Source organism: Malaya genurostris, chromosome 3, assembly GCF_030247185.1.
Source record: "Malaya genurostris strain Urasoe2022 chromosome 3, Malgen_1.1, whole genome shotgun sequence".
In the NCBI taxonomy this organism is placed as follows: Eukaryota; Metazoa; Arthropoda; class Insecta; order Diptera; family Culicidae; genus Malaya; species Malaya genurostris.
Window position 1 is genome coordinate 244,088,961 of NC_080572.1, and position 14,308 is coordinate 244,103,268.

The 14,308-nt window shown below is 36.3% G+C and overlaps 1 protein-coding gene across 1 annotated transcript; it reads right to left on the minus strand.

The window, feature by feature from the left end:
* LOC131434535 (U1 small nuclear ribonucleoprotein 70 kDa) lies at nt 1-10,290 on the minus strand. Its single transcript, XM_058601293.1, has 6 exons — nt 9,974-10,290; nt 9,735-9,917; nt 9,527-9,671; nt 1,441-1,698; nt 1,004-1,375; nt 1-713 (listed from the first exon to the last, which is right to left on the minus strand). Exons 1-6 carry the CDS (start codon nt 10,115-10,117, stop codon nt 514-516), a joined length of 1,302 nt encoding a protein of 433 aa, XP_058457276.1. The 5' UTR covers nt 10,118-10,290; the 3' UTR covers nt 1-513.
* Between the last annotated feature and the right edge of the window lie 4,018 nt (nt 10,291-14,308).

The window sequence follows — 14,308 nt, forward strand, 5'->3', positions numbered from 1 at the left end:
TTTATGTTTACGACCAAATGTGTCTTCTTTATTCAGTACTTACTTCGGAGCATACAATGACCCATATCCTGATGGAAAAGAAAGTTATCTATGCCTATTGTTGAACGCTCCAGAAACTTTCAATTTGATACCAATAGTACTACTTACTAGGAGAATCAAAAACTTGCAACGCAAACATAACAGCTAAGGCCGTCTACATTTGCAAAACATACTTTACCTGAGAAGTTATATAATGATAAAATCATGTAGACTGAATTTGAATATTAGCTTCGTTAGCGCACGTCTATGAGTCTTTAATTTATACTTAACCTTTACATGTGTCTGCTTTACCGTCAGTTGTATTGCCGGTGGAAATTTATGTTATAAAAAAAAGAAAAACTATGGTTGAAGAAGTACCATGATCTAGGAAAGTGAACGAATCCGCTCGTTTGTGAGTCACAATAATCTGCGTTCAGTAAACATGTTACAATTGCTTCCGAGATTTTTTGTTTCTGGGATAAAATGCTGTCATTGTTAGTAGCCACCATACCGATTGTACGCGCCATCATCGTGCGGCGGAGGGGCACCAAAACGGGAACCGTTCTCTCCGATACGAGCTCGGATCGCTCCATTGCCCTCCTGGTGCTCATCGGGGTGATACTTTTCCTCCTCACCGTCTTCATTCTTAACCTGCGCTTGGTACTGGGCGTATTGGGCGCTGTAGTCCGGATAATCTGTAACGATGCGGAAGAGAAATTTAAATTAGTGAAAATTCCGTACAAGTTCATCAGGGAACGCTGAGTATGAGTGTTGTCAGAGGCTTAGATACTACTAAACAGTTCGAACTTAGAAACTAATAGCCCTGGAGCCTCGTTTGCCATTTTTTTGGTTATTCTTGCAATCATCGTTTAATGAATGGTATGTTACAAGTTGCAAGAATAATTCTTTTCTTACACTTATAACAATTGATTGCTGGTTTTATCTTTTAGATCCGATTCGGTTGCTTCCAGGGGTCTGCACTTACCATCCATCGGTTCCTCCTTGATTTTGATGTCACCTTCGCGGAACTCCGGTTTTCGTTCTTTTCGCTCTCTGTCCTTATCACGTTTGTCACGTTTCTTCTCGACGCGTTCCCGATCTCGATCCCTTGAACGGCTACGAGTACGTCTTCGCTTCTTATCGCGATCACGTTCACGTTCCCGATCACGCTCTCGATCGCGATCACGATCTCGTTCACGTTCTTTCTCCCTCGGTCGCTCGACATCTTTGTCCCAACGTTTCTCACGTTCCGGTTCCTCATGTTCACGTTCACGACTGTGTCGGCGCCGTCGATCCTTGGACCTGCTGCGACGACGACGATCGCGATCACGAGAACGCGATCGACGACGATCGAATCCTGAAAGAGAGAGGAAAAAATAATTGTTTATTAACACCCCTAATTGGAGATTACGGTGCACTTACTCGCTTCGAACCTTGGCTCCCGACGTTCGCGATTCGCTCCGTCCTCTCGCTCTCGCTCCAGCCGATAACGTTCGCGTTCTCGTTCGTTGTCCTCTCGGCCGGAGTGTTTGATATTGACGTCGGGTCCACCACGGCGAGTTCCACCGAGACCTCCTCCGAGACGTCTCGGAAGCCAACCCTTCACCGTACGGGCCCGCTCGACGTCCACCAGCACACGCTTACCGTCAATTTTCTTACCATCAGCATGCTTGTAGGCGGCTGTTTACGGGAGTAGGAAAATGTTGGCGACGCGCAGAAGGAGATTTTTGTTTGTTTTCGGAATGAGATATTTGTGTGTCGCAAAGAAAGAATTGTTCATAATTATACATCACTATTGGTTTACGGAGAAATAGAAACTATGCTGAAACGAATTATTTGACAGAGTGAAGTAGAAGGTGTGAACATTTTTTGGACCCAGGAAGATCGCATTATCAAAATTTAGTTCGCACCGTCTACGACATGTTTTAGGAATTCACCGGACTTAATCTGTTACTTTCTATCTGTTACTAAGCCTATATCTCATCTAGACAAGGTAAAGAAGATTTCGAGGTAGACGCAAGCAACACTGCTACGAGAAACAACTACACACAATCTTTCATCACCAACACATGGACCTTTCGTGGCTTGGCATGATTTTTCTATCTGATCTCTGCTCTTTTCAGTAGGATCCGACTTTGTAATAATACCTACCAAGGCAACCGGTAATATTACTTACGAAGAACTTACGAAGTGTCAGTACTTTTCAGTTTTAGGTGTGTGGTTGGTGATGTAGTCTTTGCAAGTTGATCAACTGAATCAACACCGATCTCCGAGTAGCTCCAGACTCACTAAAATACCCATTATTACCTGGTGCGCACAATACTTACGTTCGAAGGATGAGCGCAATTCAAAAAACATATTTTGATACATGAAAGAAACTTACTATCCGGGATCCATAGTACTGGTACACTTACATTTTAAATATGAATATTTAAAATATAGTTAAAACAGTGTAAAAAAAATCAAATTTCCTGTTTGTTCCTCGTTACACTATCGGCCTATGCATGCAGCGTATGTTCGAGACTCGAGTGTACCTACAACCACTCGACGAATTTGAATCGGTCACACTGTGCACGCGTGTGTTAAATTAAGATCAGGGCCTACCAAATCTTGTCCGTTGATTTTACCTTTTGTTTTTGCATGAGAGCTCCATCGCAGATTAGGAAGGTGCATGTGGCCAAAGAGAACTGGTAGTCGGACGATTGGTAGGTTTAGCAGATTCTGTTATTTTGAATCATTTCTAAGGAATACTTCGCCCTCCACGTACAGATAAACGTATTTAAAATTTTGCAACCATCGGTTGATGGATAATACCAAAGTGCAAAATTTGACTAGCTGTTTATGATTTTTTTACAGGACAGTTTTATGGTTACGAGTCCAATGTGTTGCCTTCTAAAACACCGTCGTTTTTTACGGTTCAGGTAAATAATCGGACAAAGAAAATGTATTTTCGACATCCGAGTAAATATTCTTGCAAGAGATTCGAAATGAAAAGGCGGGTGGGTAATGTCACAGTCATTACCGAATTGATGAGAATACGAACAAAACTGACATGATTCTTCCCTTACTGAAGGTATGCTTATTTCAACGATAGGAAATATTGTGCAGCTTTTAGGAATTGATTCCTGTTTTAATCCACCTAGTGGTGTAACGGTGCCCTTCGCAACTTAACATTCCCGGAGCCGGAATCGGGAGACTGCCGCAGTTGCAATTAGTATTTAGGGCCATTAAGTAGTCAACTATATGAAGGATAGACATTTTTGTCTTTCATTATCCCGGAATTTGTCTCTACCTTAGCACCGTGTTTTTCTCTTCCGTACCACCGCATGTACGTACCAGTGCGCATTATAAGACGGTTTGAATTCTTAATTCTTGGACACTCATCACCTTGTAGTTCTGAAGCCGAAAGTCAAATCCAGATCAAATTCAGGAATTGTGTATGGAATCATAAGAACCTAAATTTGTAAAAACCGGTCAAGACTTCATTGAAAAAAATGAGCTCGTCCCATTTTAGAGTTTGTGCACACTATTTCCGATGCTTCCGGAACCGGAAATCGGGGACTCGTGCCGGAATGGATGCGTTTGGCAGTCAACTGACAAGGCCTATACTGCCCATACTCGCATATCAGTCCCATAACGTCTATTTTTACCTTACTATCGAAAATTGCAAAAATTACTTTGGATTAGTTCAGCCAAATTAGAAAAAACTATCAAGTCGGGTCTGTCCCATATGAAAAGTACTCGCATATCTGTCATACGCATTAGAAATCACGGCAACTGTACCAATATTTAGCACGGGCAATGCATGCAAAAATTTAGATAAAGTAAGATAAACTAACTTTGAGTTGATCTTTGGATATAGCCGGTACGATAATTCGATCTCAGTTCCTCGCCGAAATAGTTTCCAAAAGCAAAAACTTTAGGAAAAGATTCAGCTCTTTTGTCAAATCTACAAAGTCACTTTTTGAGCTGTCTTCCGTGGAAGAGTCTCTATCACACAATTTAATTGCATGAAGACCTGACATGATATCACAAAATAATTATATAGAACGATTAAAAATTTCACACGAATGGAAAATCAAACATGAAATTTTGCCACATGCAAGAGAAGCATAGCATGCTAAGATGGGATCGGTATGTGAGTATCTTTTCGTTCGATAATGAAAGTACTCGCATATGGGTCCCATCTTGTTACGTAACATATGTTATATAAGTGAATGACAAAAAATGCGATATTTCATTCCAGATGAAAAGTTTATAGGGTAAGGGCTTCCTATTTCATCTCATTTGTAAGGACGTTTTCCCTTAAAACCTGATTTAGCCACTGAAATCAATACGATTTTCTCATATTTTTGCTCATATTCGCCTTGCTCCACATTGGAAATTGATTCACATTCCTTGGAAATTAAAATAATATTCAAAACATCAGCTAAAAGCACTGCTGATATGTTCACTACTGTGCTCCTAATTTCATCTCAAAGGTTTTATATCCATCCTATCATCCATCCTATTCATCCTCATAAGTTAGCAATTTATTTATTTATTTACAATCAACAGACACAATTTGGTCCTAATGATAATTCCTAATAATGGCGACAGTAATCAAAACCAAAATATTGCACTATTACATTCTCAGGTTCAAAATGTCAGTATTTTTCTTAAAAAGGGCCTAATGTCAACTATGAGACAACACACGATATTTTTAGAAACAGTTTGGAATCATTTCGACGTTTAAAATTTTTTTGGATTGTTTTCGTTACCTTTCGTTTAAAATTAAAAATTTTACTGTTAATTTGGAGAACTTATAAAAACAAAATTCAGAACCAGAGATGCCATTTATACAGATTCATCTGTATTGTATAGATTTTTGCGTTCGCATCATCATCGCATCAGAGTACAGATTTTATACAGATTTTCTAAATTTAATACAGATTTGTAAAGGCTCATAAGAAGTGAGAAGTAAAAAGTTAGATCTTTCTCTCTGAGTATCTATTAGTATATGATTGCAGTATTTCTTTAAAAGTTCAATGATCAACGGACAAATCACATGTTAAAATGGAATTCTTTTGTATTGTATGGAAAGTATTTGATGATGAAAACTGATAAACATTTATATTAAAATTTTAAACCAATTTGAACTGATTTATTTGATTAGTGAAAACAGATAGAGCAGATACATAGTTTCTATGCAAATATCTGGCATCTCTGTGCACAGCCGCTGAAGAAAACACTTTACAGCGTTATGTAGATAGATATTCGAAGCCGAAACGGTTTTATTGAAATATGAATATCAACAATATAATAAAACTAATGTCACGGACACCAAAAAAATAATTGTTGATGATAATTTGAAGAAGAAAAACAATTTTTGTTTTGTAACATTATGAGATAGCTTGGCAACTTTACAAAACCAAAGCAGATGAAAACAAAGCGCAATCAAGTAAACTAAGTGAAAAACTTTCATCTCATATTTTTGAAGACTTAAATTGCTTGTCGGGTAGTTTTTGAAGTTTTTAATCGTCAATTAAACAAGTGGCAAGTGAACATTACTAATTATGAAGCCATCCATCCAGCATTCAATAGTTGTGTAATTGTGCGAAACAGTGATCATGTTTTGAGGCGAATCGTTCAGTAGATATTCAGAAACATGACGAACTGTAAATCTTGAGACGAAAATGGGTCCTAAATTGAAAAGTGAGTTTGTTTTAAATAAAAAAAAATATCACCAAATAATTTAATACCATTTCTTCCAATGAGAAAGTATGACAATGGCTTGAATAATCGTTTTAAAACATTCCACAGCCTGGTTCAGGTACGTTGTAAGATATTATTCATGTTCAAAGTAATGAGGTGAAGGGATGAGATGGAAATAGGAGCTCAGATGAAATAGGGAGTCGTTATCCTAATGTAATTCATGTATGTGATTCAATAGTATCACTGATGAATCATCTCAGTAGCGAAAAAAGAAACGAATTTTCATCTTTTTCTCAACTTGTCGATTTTCGATATGGGACTGATATGCAAGTATGGGTAGTATATAGTCGCTGTGTTAGTGTCTTTTTCGTGCACATGAGTTACTGCAGAAATTCAAGAAGAGAAAAAAAATACTCAGCTCAGCTCTGAGATTTATTAATCATGATACGAAATAAGTTTAATAAAAAAAATCCCATCCATAAGTATATCTTTAGTTTTCGCTTACAAAGTACTGTTACATCCGACACGCCGCATAAGCAGTGCACAAATTTTGTCACGAGACGCCACTCCAGAGACACAAGCGGCAATGAAATACAACGATTCTCAAACGTCTTTACCGGATCAACGATGGGAAAGAAAATGGGTTTTCTTCGAGAAGTGGTTCAAATGATTAAATTTACGGTAAAGAGATAGTTTGCATGCATGCCATTTTTAATAAATAAAACAAATTAAGAGAACACGTAAACTTCGATGAACACAGCATACGTATCATTTTCTCTTGCTGACATTAACATTCAAGAATTACTGATAGATAAATAGATAGAATGAATAAATAGAAAGTGTTCGTGAAATTCTGGCAATCTTTTCAGCATCGAATATAAAATGGACGAAATACGGAAAAAGAAACTTGTGGTTTTCATCTGGTGAGGCTGCAAGACCAGGCTAAAATTAAGAATAGAAGGAGGAAGTTTTGAAAATCAATTTTCATCTCCAATTTTTTTGTAAAACAAGAGAGGGGCAAGCATGTTAAGGTCGTGCTAGATAGTAATATAGTAATATCATGGATGAGAACTGAAGTAAGTTCGCTAAAACAGGGGAGTTCAATATAAAATTTTATTCGGCGAGAAACGATGCTTTTGGCGAACACAGATGCTATTTTATATCAAAGAAGATTTTTAGGTTATTTCAATGGAGAGGGAATGTAGCAAGTGCCCGAAATATGGAAAGTATACGGTAAAATTGATCGGACTTTACGAAAAACATAAAACTGACCCGTGCACATGAGTTACTGTACAGAAACAAGAAGAGAGGGAATTTTTCAGCTTAGCTCTGAAATTTGTTGTTCTCTTTGTCACGTTTGGTTCTGTGAAAACTTCAGGAAAGGCTTCAGTGGCTTATGCTTATGACAGTTGAAAACAAATTGCTGTCTCCAGAGGTGCTAGATTCACAGGTTCTCAATATGCTGCACAGATTTAAAAAATGACTGATTTTTACAGATTTCTGATATCAATCACAGACTGATAATGAGCCTCAGAAAGTCTTTTCAAATTGCTAAGTAAAACAAAGTTTCCTACAGAGCGTTTTTTTTTGCTCGGACTGATTTTTGGTTCGAGCACAGAATTAAAAAAAATGACCTAGCATCCTTGGCTGTCTCAGTTGCAACGTTGAAGCGGTTTTATTGATGACATTATTGTCAGATTTGCTCGACGTGCAGCGCACGGATTACTTCTATTGTATTGATGATACGAAATAAGTTTAAATAAAATCCCATCAAAAAGTATATCGATATTTCATTCTATTGAAAAACACTAGCAAATATCAATTCTTCAGTTTTTAGTTTTCACTTATAGCAAACTGTTACATCTGATATAATATATTAGATGGCAAGTGTCTTGCCGAATTTCTGTAATCGAAGCTAACAAACTGTTCGAAATTTCAACAAAAATATTACAGCAAAATATATCGGTATATTTGTTACTTACTAACAAGTTCAGTAATTTTTTTTACCACACGTCGGCAAAACGATACACTTTACCTTTTACCCGGCGAACGACTACTAAGAGGTTAAAGCCGGGTATGAGCAAACGATATTAATAATAATGCACTTTCCGAACAATCAGAACATTATTTTGAATAATTTCTAAAAAAGATTAAACCAAACACTGAACAATCACTAAAATTTTGTTCGTTCAAATTGAGAATCGATTTTGAGTAAGTCGGTGATTCAATGCAGATTTCCGTACATCGGAGCCTTGACAGGCAAGGATTTGGCTGCATAGTTTATCGAAAAAGAATGGTCAAATTTCGGCTATTATGTTTGTCTTTAGTGTAAGCCTTTTTCATGAAATATAAATCTTTTGTTGTCAAAAAGCCAATTCCTGATGCTACGTTGTCTACTCAATTTTGCTTGTTCCAACATTGATTGAACAACGTAGAGTTAGACATAGACAATTTGACTAAAAACGACAGATTTTATTTTCCTTGAAAAAAATCTGCATCAAAAGGCGGAAACGTTTTCTTGAAAATTTTATTAACCATCGTTTCAAAGAATATTTAAAATTATTCGAAAACACAGAAATGAACTTGAATTGAAACAAATACACATATCTGTCCTAATTTTACCCAATCCACGACGCATTTTCGGACGGATTTGACATCCTGCCATTGAAAATAACTTACGCTTCAGCGAAATCATTTAACGAAGAAAATATAAACAGTTTTAGTCTGGTATAAGATTCTTCTTTAATATACGAAAGAAAATAGGAAGTAGGACTTTGAAGGAACACAACAGTAAATTCTAAACATAATTCGGCGTACGAGTAGTAGTCATTCTGCACCACACCACTGTAAACAAATCATTGAAGTGTATCGTTCATCGGGCAAAAAAAATCAAATTCATTTTTTCTTCGCCTCATGAGCTAACACATGAAAATATGTGAAGACTATCAAAAAGTCCGACTACCGTTGTCTTTTCGACCAGCATGCGTTCAATGGCAATTTGCGTACAAAAGAAACCAATTTTGCTATCACACGTATAATTTATTTTACTCGATATGATCGTTTGTCGGAACACAAGCACATTTGTATGGTTGGTATTAGCAGTCTGTTAACCCATTTTCTACCCTGTCTTACCACACTCATACAAACCTAACCCAGCGCAGATTCAACACCATCCCTTCAATTACTGTCCGACTTACAGTGAACGAGTGACGGGGCGTAAACGCACTCATTCGTCTCAAATGAAAAAGGAGGCAAATCCTTCTTGCATCTAGAATGGAACCACACTGGAAACGGTTTTTTAGTTCGGTATTGGCCAGTATAAAATGCTATTTTCAAAATATAACCTGGTTTCATACACTAAATGAACCTTGGACCACTTTTTGACCATCGCGTTGTCTGGAATTCTTGGTTTCAGATTTTGCACTCGTTCAAAACATTAGCTAACGGGGAAACTGGGCTTGTCAAGTAACAGCAGATGGCAACTTCCAGCTATATGCTAAAACTGCTGGCCTACAAAGGACTGTAGTTAGGAGAACGAGAACGAGAAAACGACGACCATTAGAAGTGTTTTTTCCAATCATTAACTAGTTGGTGTTTTGTTTAGCTTATCGATATGAGAAGACTCAGCAGGGGGATGCTGTTGGGTAAGTTGAAATAAAACGAGATCCTAACCGGAAGCTAATCAGACTACATTACCATAATGATCTCTAGAGAGCAAAGCAACCAGCAAACGGTAACGCATGCACCTAACGGTTGCTTTCTCCTCTTCGTGCTGATTAAAAATTAAAATAATTAACGTGTAAAAAATACTCACAATGCATATCCCGTTCATGTTCATACTCAATGAAAGCATATCCTCTAGGTTTACCGGTTTCCTTATCATGAGTTACAACGATTTTCTTAATGTTGCCATACATTTCAAACTCTCTTCTTAATTTCGACTCAGATGTGTCATAATTCTACGTATGGAATTTGAACGGATTAGCGACTAAGAAAAATCAATCTTTGAAAGTAGGTCTTACAATTCTAGCTACAAAGAGGGTTTTGAAAGGGTCCTCCGTCGGCCCTGTCATCTGTGTCGGATCCCATGTGGCAATCTCTCGTTCCAACTTGTAAGCTACCTGTTCCGCTCTTTCCCGGCGGCGACGTTCGATACGTTCTTCCCGTGTTTCTACCCGCGTTGGTGGCGGAGTATCTTTCGGATCCTGCGTATTTTTGACAATATATCCAACAAATTATATCACATAACTATACAACTTACCTCGAATAGGCTCAACAATGCTCCTACGCCACTATACCCCTGCGATTTTTTCTCATGCGGAAGCTTATCCGGTGGTGGCAAAAACGGTATCGGTTCGCGTGGAGCAAACAATGCCAGCAAGTTTGGTGGTAAATACTGCGTCATTTTTACTTGAAAACTTATTTATTCCACGAAAAACTGTGCGCACTGCTTAGTGATTATACTCAACCATTGAATTTTAAAACATTTTCACCAAATATTAGAAAATTTTCAACGCGTAGCTTGAATATGCACGATTTTTGATGATGCGTTAAAATGAAGGCAATTTGTTCCGTTTACCACGGCGTACCTGAGTTGAAAGAAAACTGTCATATCCAGATCAACTGTGGTAAAGTTTACACGATAAATAAAATTAATATAAAACTAAGTTAGATTTTCTTGTGGGCCATCTAAATTTCATAGTTCAAAACAGATTTAAACTAACGATTAATTCTCGGGTAATTTTTCAAAAGGGCGTATAAGCAAGTTGCAGTTTCTCTTTAATCACTCTCTCTTTCGATTATTGTGATGTGATTAAAAAGATTTTCTTCGATATCACTATTCTGTTTGAAAGTCGAAAGTTTCGGGTATCATTCCATGCAAAGAGTTGAGTGATAAACGTGGAAACCGCTTGGTAATTAATAGAAGAGAAAGTAAACAAAGAGAAACTGTCACTTGCTTATACGCCCTTTTGAAAAATTAATCGAGAATTGACACCAGATTTAATAAAAGTCATTTTCATTGACTGAAAAATAGACGAAAATGGCAAGAAATTATTGTCACTCTCAGCTTCGCTTGCAAACTATGAGAACGAAATCCATGTCCAGTCAATGACATAAGCGGAACAGTAGTTTCAAAATTGTGTTTTTTCTTTCATTTGCCCTTTCAGTCATTTGCAGTTTTCAGTGAAAATCCCATAGTATGTAGTGTCGATATTCAACCAAAGCTGTGAGAATTGAAAACGACAGAAAAAGGTATCACAATAAGTTTTAACTGTTGGTGCTCCAAATTGTAGTAGTTTTGGTTTCCAAAGAAGTTCTGGGATGTAATTACTTCGATTTGCCATATTTTAGTCACTTTTTATAGCCGAGCGTCACATACTTTCAATACATCGATGAAAGAATGAAAATTGAAATTCTGCTGTTGCTACCTGAAGACGTTAGTTTGGTTTCGTCTTTTCACAGAGGAAAGAGTGACGTTGGCAATTATGCTCTCTCATTTTTTCGATGAGATACGAAAATGCTTCGTCTCTCTTTGTTTGTTCTGGTGTCGGTCATTTACGAATGAGACAGTAAAACATTGAAAATAAGACTGCTGGAATGGTTTCTTTCATTGAGAATGTGTGACAATTTTAAGCTCTGATTGACACAATGTTTGGATATGACACTTTCAGCAAGAGCTGTCAAATCGGTAGGAAAATTTCATATCATTACAATTGTTTACTCATCTCTGATAAAAACAGACGAATTCGTTTGGACAATCATCGCAGAAGAGAAAGAAAAAGTTTTTAGTCTGAAGTAGATTCATTGTGCGAAAGCTTAAGTTAATTTAGAATGGAGCATTATACTTAATTCAACATTATTTGTGCTCGGGAATAACAAGTAAAGCATCAAAAAAAAAAAAGATACTCGATCGCCAGATATTCTAGTTCTCGAGATGTAAACATTGCATTGGTTTCTGTACAACATTTTTTTCAACGTTTTCGAAGATATTCCATGTTTAATCGTAGTTCACGCTAGAAAAATTATTAGTAATCACTTTCAAATCAGTTTTCTTCTCCACCGAGTTTACTTTTATTGCTAATATCTGTTTGTATTATTGAGTAAACGAAAAACGAAAAAGGCGGGTGGATAATGGCACAGACAGAACTGGAGGATGTGAGTACAAATAAAACTGACATGCTTTTTTCACACTCCCGAATATATATAATCGTTAGTATTAGTTGATAGTGTGATTTTTACTACTTTTACTACTTTGCTTTCAGAACTATAAAGACCTATCAACGCTAAAGTACGACTTATTGACGACAGGCATATTCTACCATACAATTAAATAACACAGAACAAATGAGAGTAAAATAATACAACAAATAATGTTATAGTAGTTTTTTATGGGCTTCCATACTCAGTAGAGGAAAACTTCGCACAATACTTCGAGGATGTGCAGTTCCAGGATTTGGATCTGAAATTGATATTCTGAATATTGTGCATTGATCTGAATGCACTTGAAGTTGATTGTCTGAATCAGAATTCTGGATTCGAGCCCCGTACATAGATTAAGAAACTAAATTCGATTCCAAAATTTAGTCAAGAAACCAGATCCAGAATAGAGAATTAGGATTCTGTTTTTAATTTTGGATTAAATGCTGAAACTGAAGATAGGAAATTAGGTTCAGAATTCGGGTGGACCAGATTCCAAGTTCTGAATTTAATTGTAAAATTCAGTTCTAGAATTTATTTAATCGTAGTTTACACTAGAAAAAGTAGTACTAATCATTTTCGAATCCATTTTCTTACCCTCCAAGTTATTTTTCATTGTAAATATCTATTTGTATCATTCGCCTTCCAATGACAGTTCTACATATAGATAGCGCTGTGGTTCTAACGATAATGTTTTCGAATGATGTTGTCAAAATACATAGGATTTTTTTTATTCGACGATGTATTTAATGAGGTCTTAGCTCTAAGATGCCGAGGGCTACAATAAATACATAGAAATGTTTATTAGTGAATTTTAATTTATTTGTGGCTGAAATTCGAATGAATGAATGAAAGGGGAATAGGGGAAAAAATCTTTCTTCCAATTAGAATTTCATACAGTTTTTTAAAATATTTGAAAATAATTTGAAATTGAATCTATTTGTTTTGCTTTTGGAATGCCCTACAGATTGATGTCGATTATATAATGCATTATGCACGGACATAAATGGCATGGTCGTTTAAATCCATCTAGTAGTTGTTTTGACCTTTTATTTAGATAACGCAAATTGATTACATAACTTCACTTAGCATATAAATCTTTATATAGTTCAATGTTAAAGAAATTAAAGGTTTACTTTTCATGCAAAAGTTCTACCTATTCCGTAGTTTTGTTTAAAGAAATATTACCATGTTAGTAGCTATGTCCGCAATTTATACTCGATTCCCATGTTGCTCTATGTGATAATTGGCTAACATTATCGTTTTCATGGTCCATGAAGTAAAAAATATAAGACGCTGTTTTGTTTTGAGTGTGTAAGCCAATCGGCACATTGTCGCTAAACTGAATTACTGGTAGCGACACCTGCAAATGAAAAATGGAACCATGGATAGGAGGATTATTCGGAAAATGTTCATACCAGCAGCATTCAACAGTACAAATAGGTATCAGCAATAAAAGTAAACCCAGAGTGGAAGAAAATCGATTTCAAAGTGATTATTACGACTTTTTCTTGTGTAAACTACGATCAAACATGGAAAATCATTAGAAATGTGTGAAAATGGATTAGGTTCGTTCTTTTCGGACCAACATATTTTTAACAGAAACCAGTGTAATGTTGATTTATCGAGTACTAGAATGTTTAGCGACCGACTACTATTTATTTGGGATACTTTATTTGTTATTTCCAGGCATTTGAAAAATGATATTAAACCAAGTACAATGATCCATTCAAAATAAATGTTAGTTTTAGCACAATAAATTAAGATCAACATTACCACCTCAGAGTAAGAACTTTTTCTTTCACTTCTACAATGATTTTTCAAATGAATTTGTCCGTTTTTATAAAAAAATAAATTTCTTCTACCGGCTTGGTAGTTCCTGCTGATAGTATCATTTCTAAACGAGCAACGCCATTTCATTTTAGCGTCATTGTGCCAATCATAACTGTTAAAACGGAAAATTCCGAAGAAAACTCCTTTGATATAAATTTTCATACGCAGGTGTCGCTAGTGACGGATTTGTGCACTACCGATAATTGAAGAATCAAAATTGCATTTCATTACGACATAGCATTTTTCAATTTTTTCGTCCGATGTTCTAATTTACTTGGTAGCGTAATCAAAATGTTTGGTTCTCTATTTCTGTTAATTCTTATTATTTTACTGTAACAATTAGAAAGGGATTAGAAGAGATAGTCCGTTGAACTAAAACGAAAATTAACTGGCAATATAGCCCTAGTTGCTGTGCCACCAAACGGCGTCATTTCAAGTGAGGTGACGCCAACCAGATAGAAGAATGTCGTTTGAATTGCATTTTGATTTTAATTGAAATGAAAAAGTGGGTGGGTCATGTCAGAGACACAACTGAATAACGTGAATACGGATAAAACTAGCACGT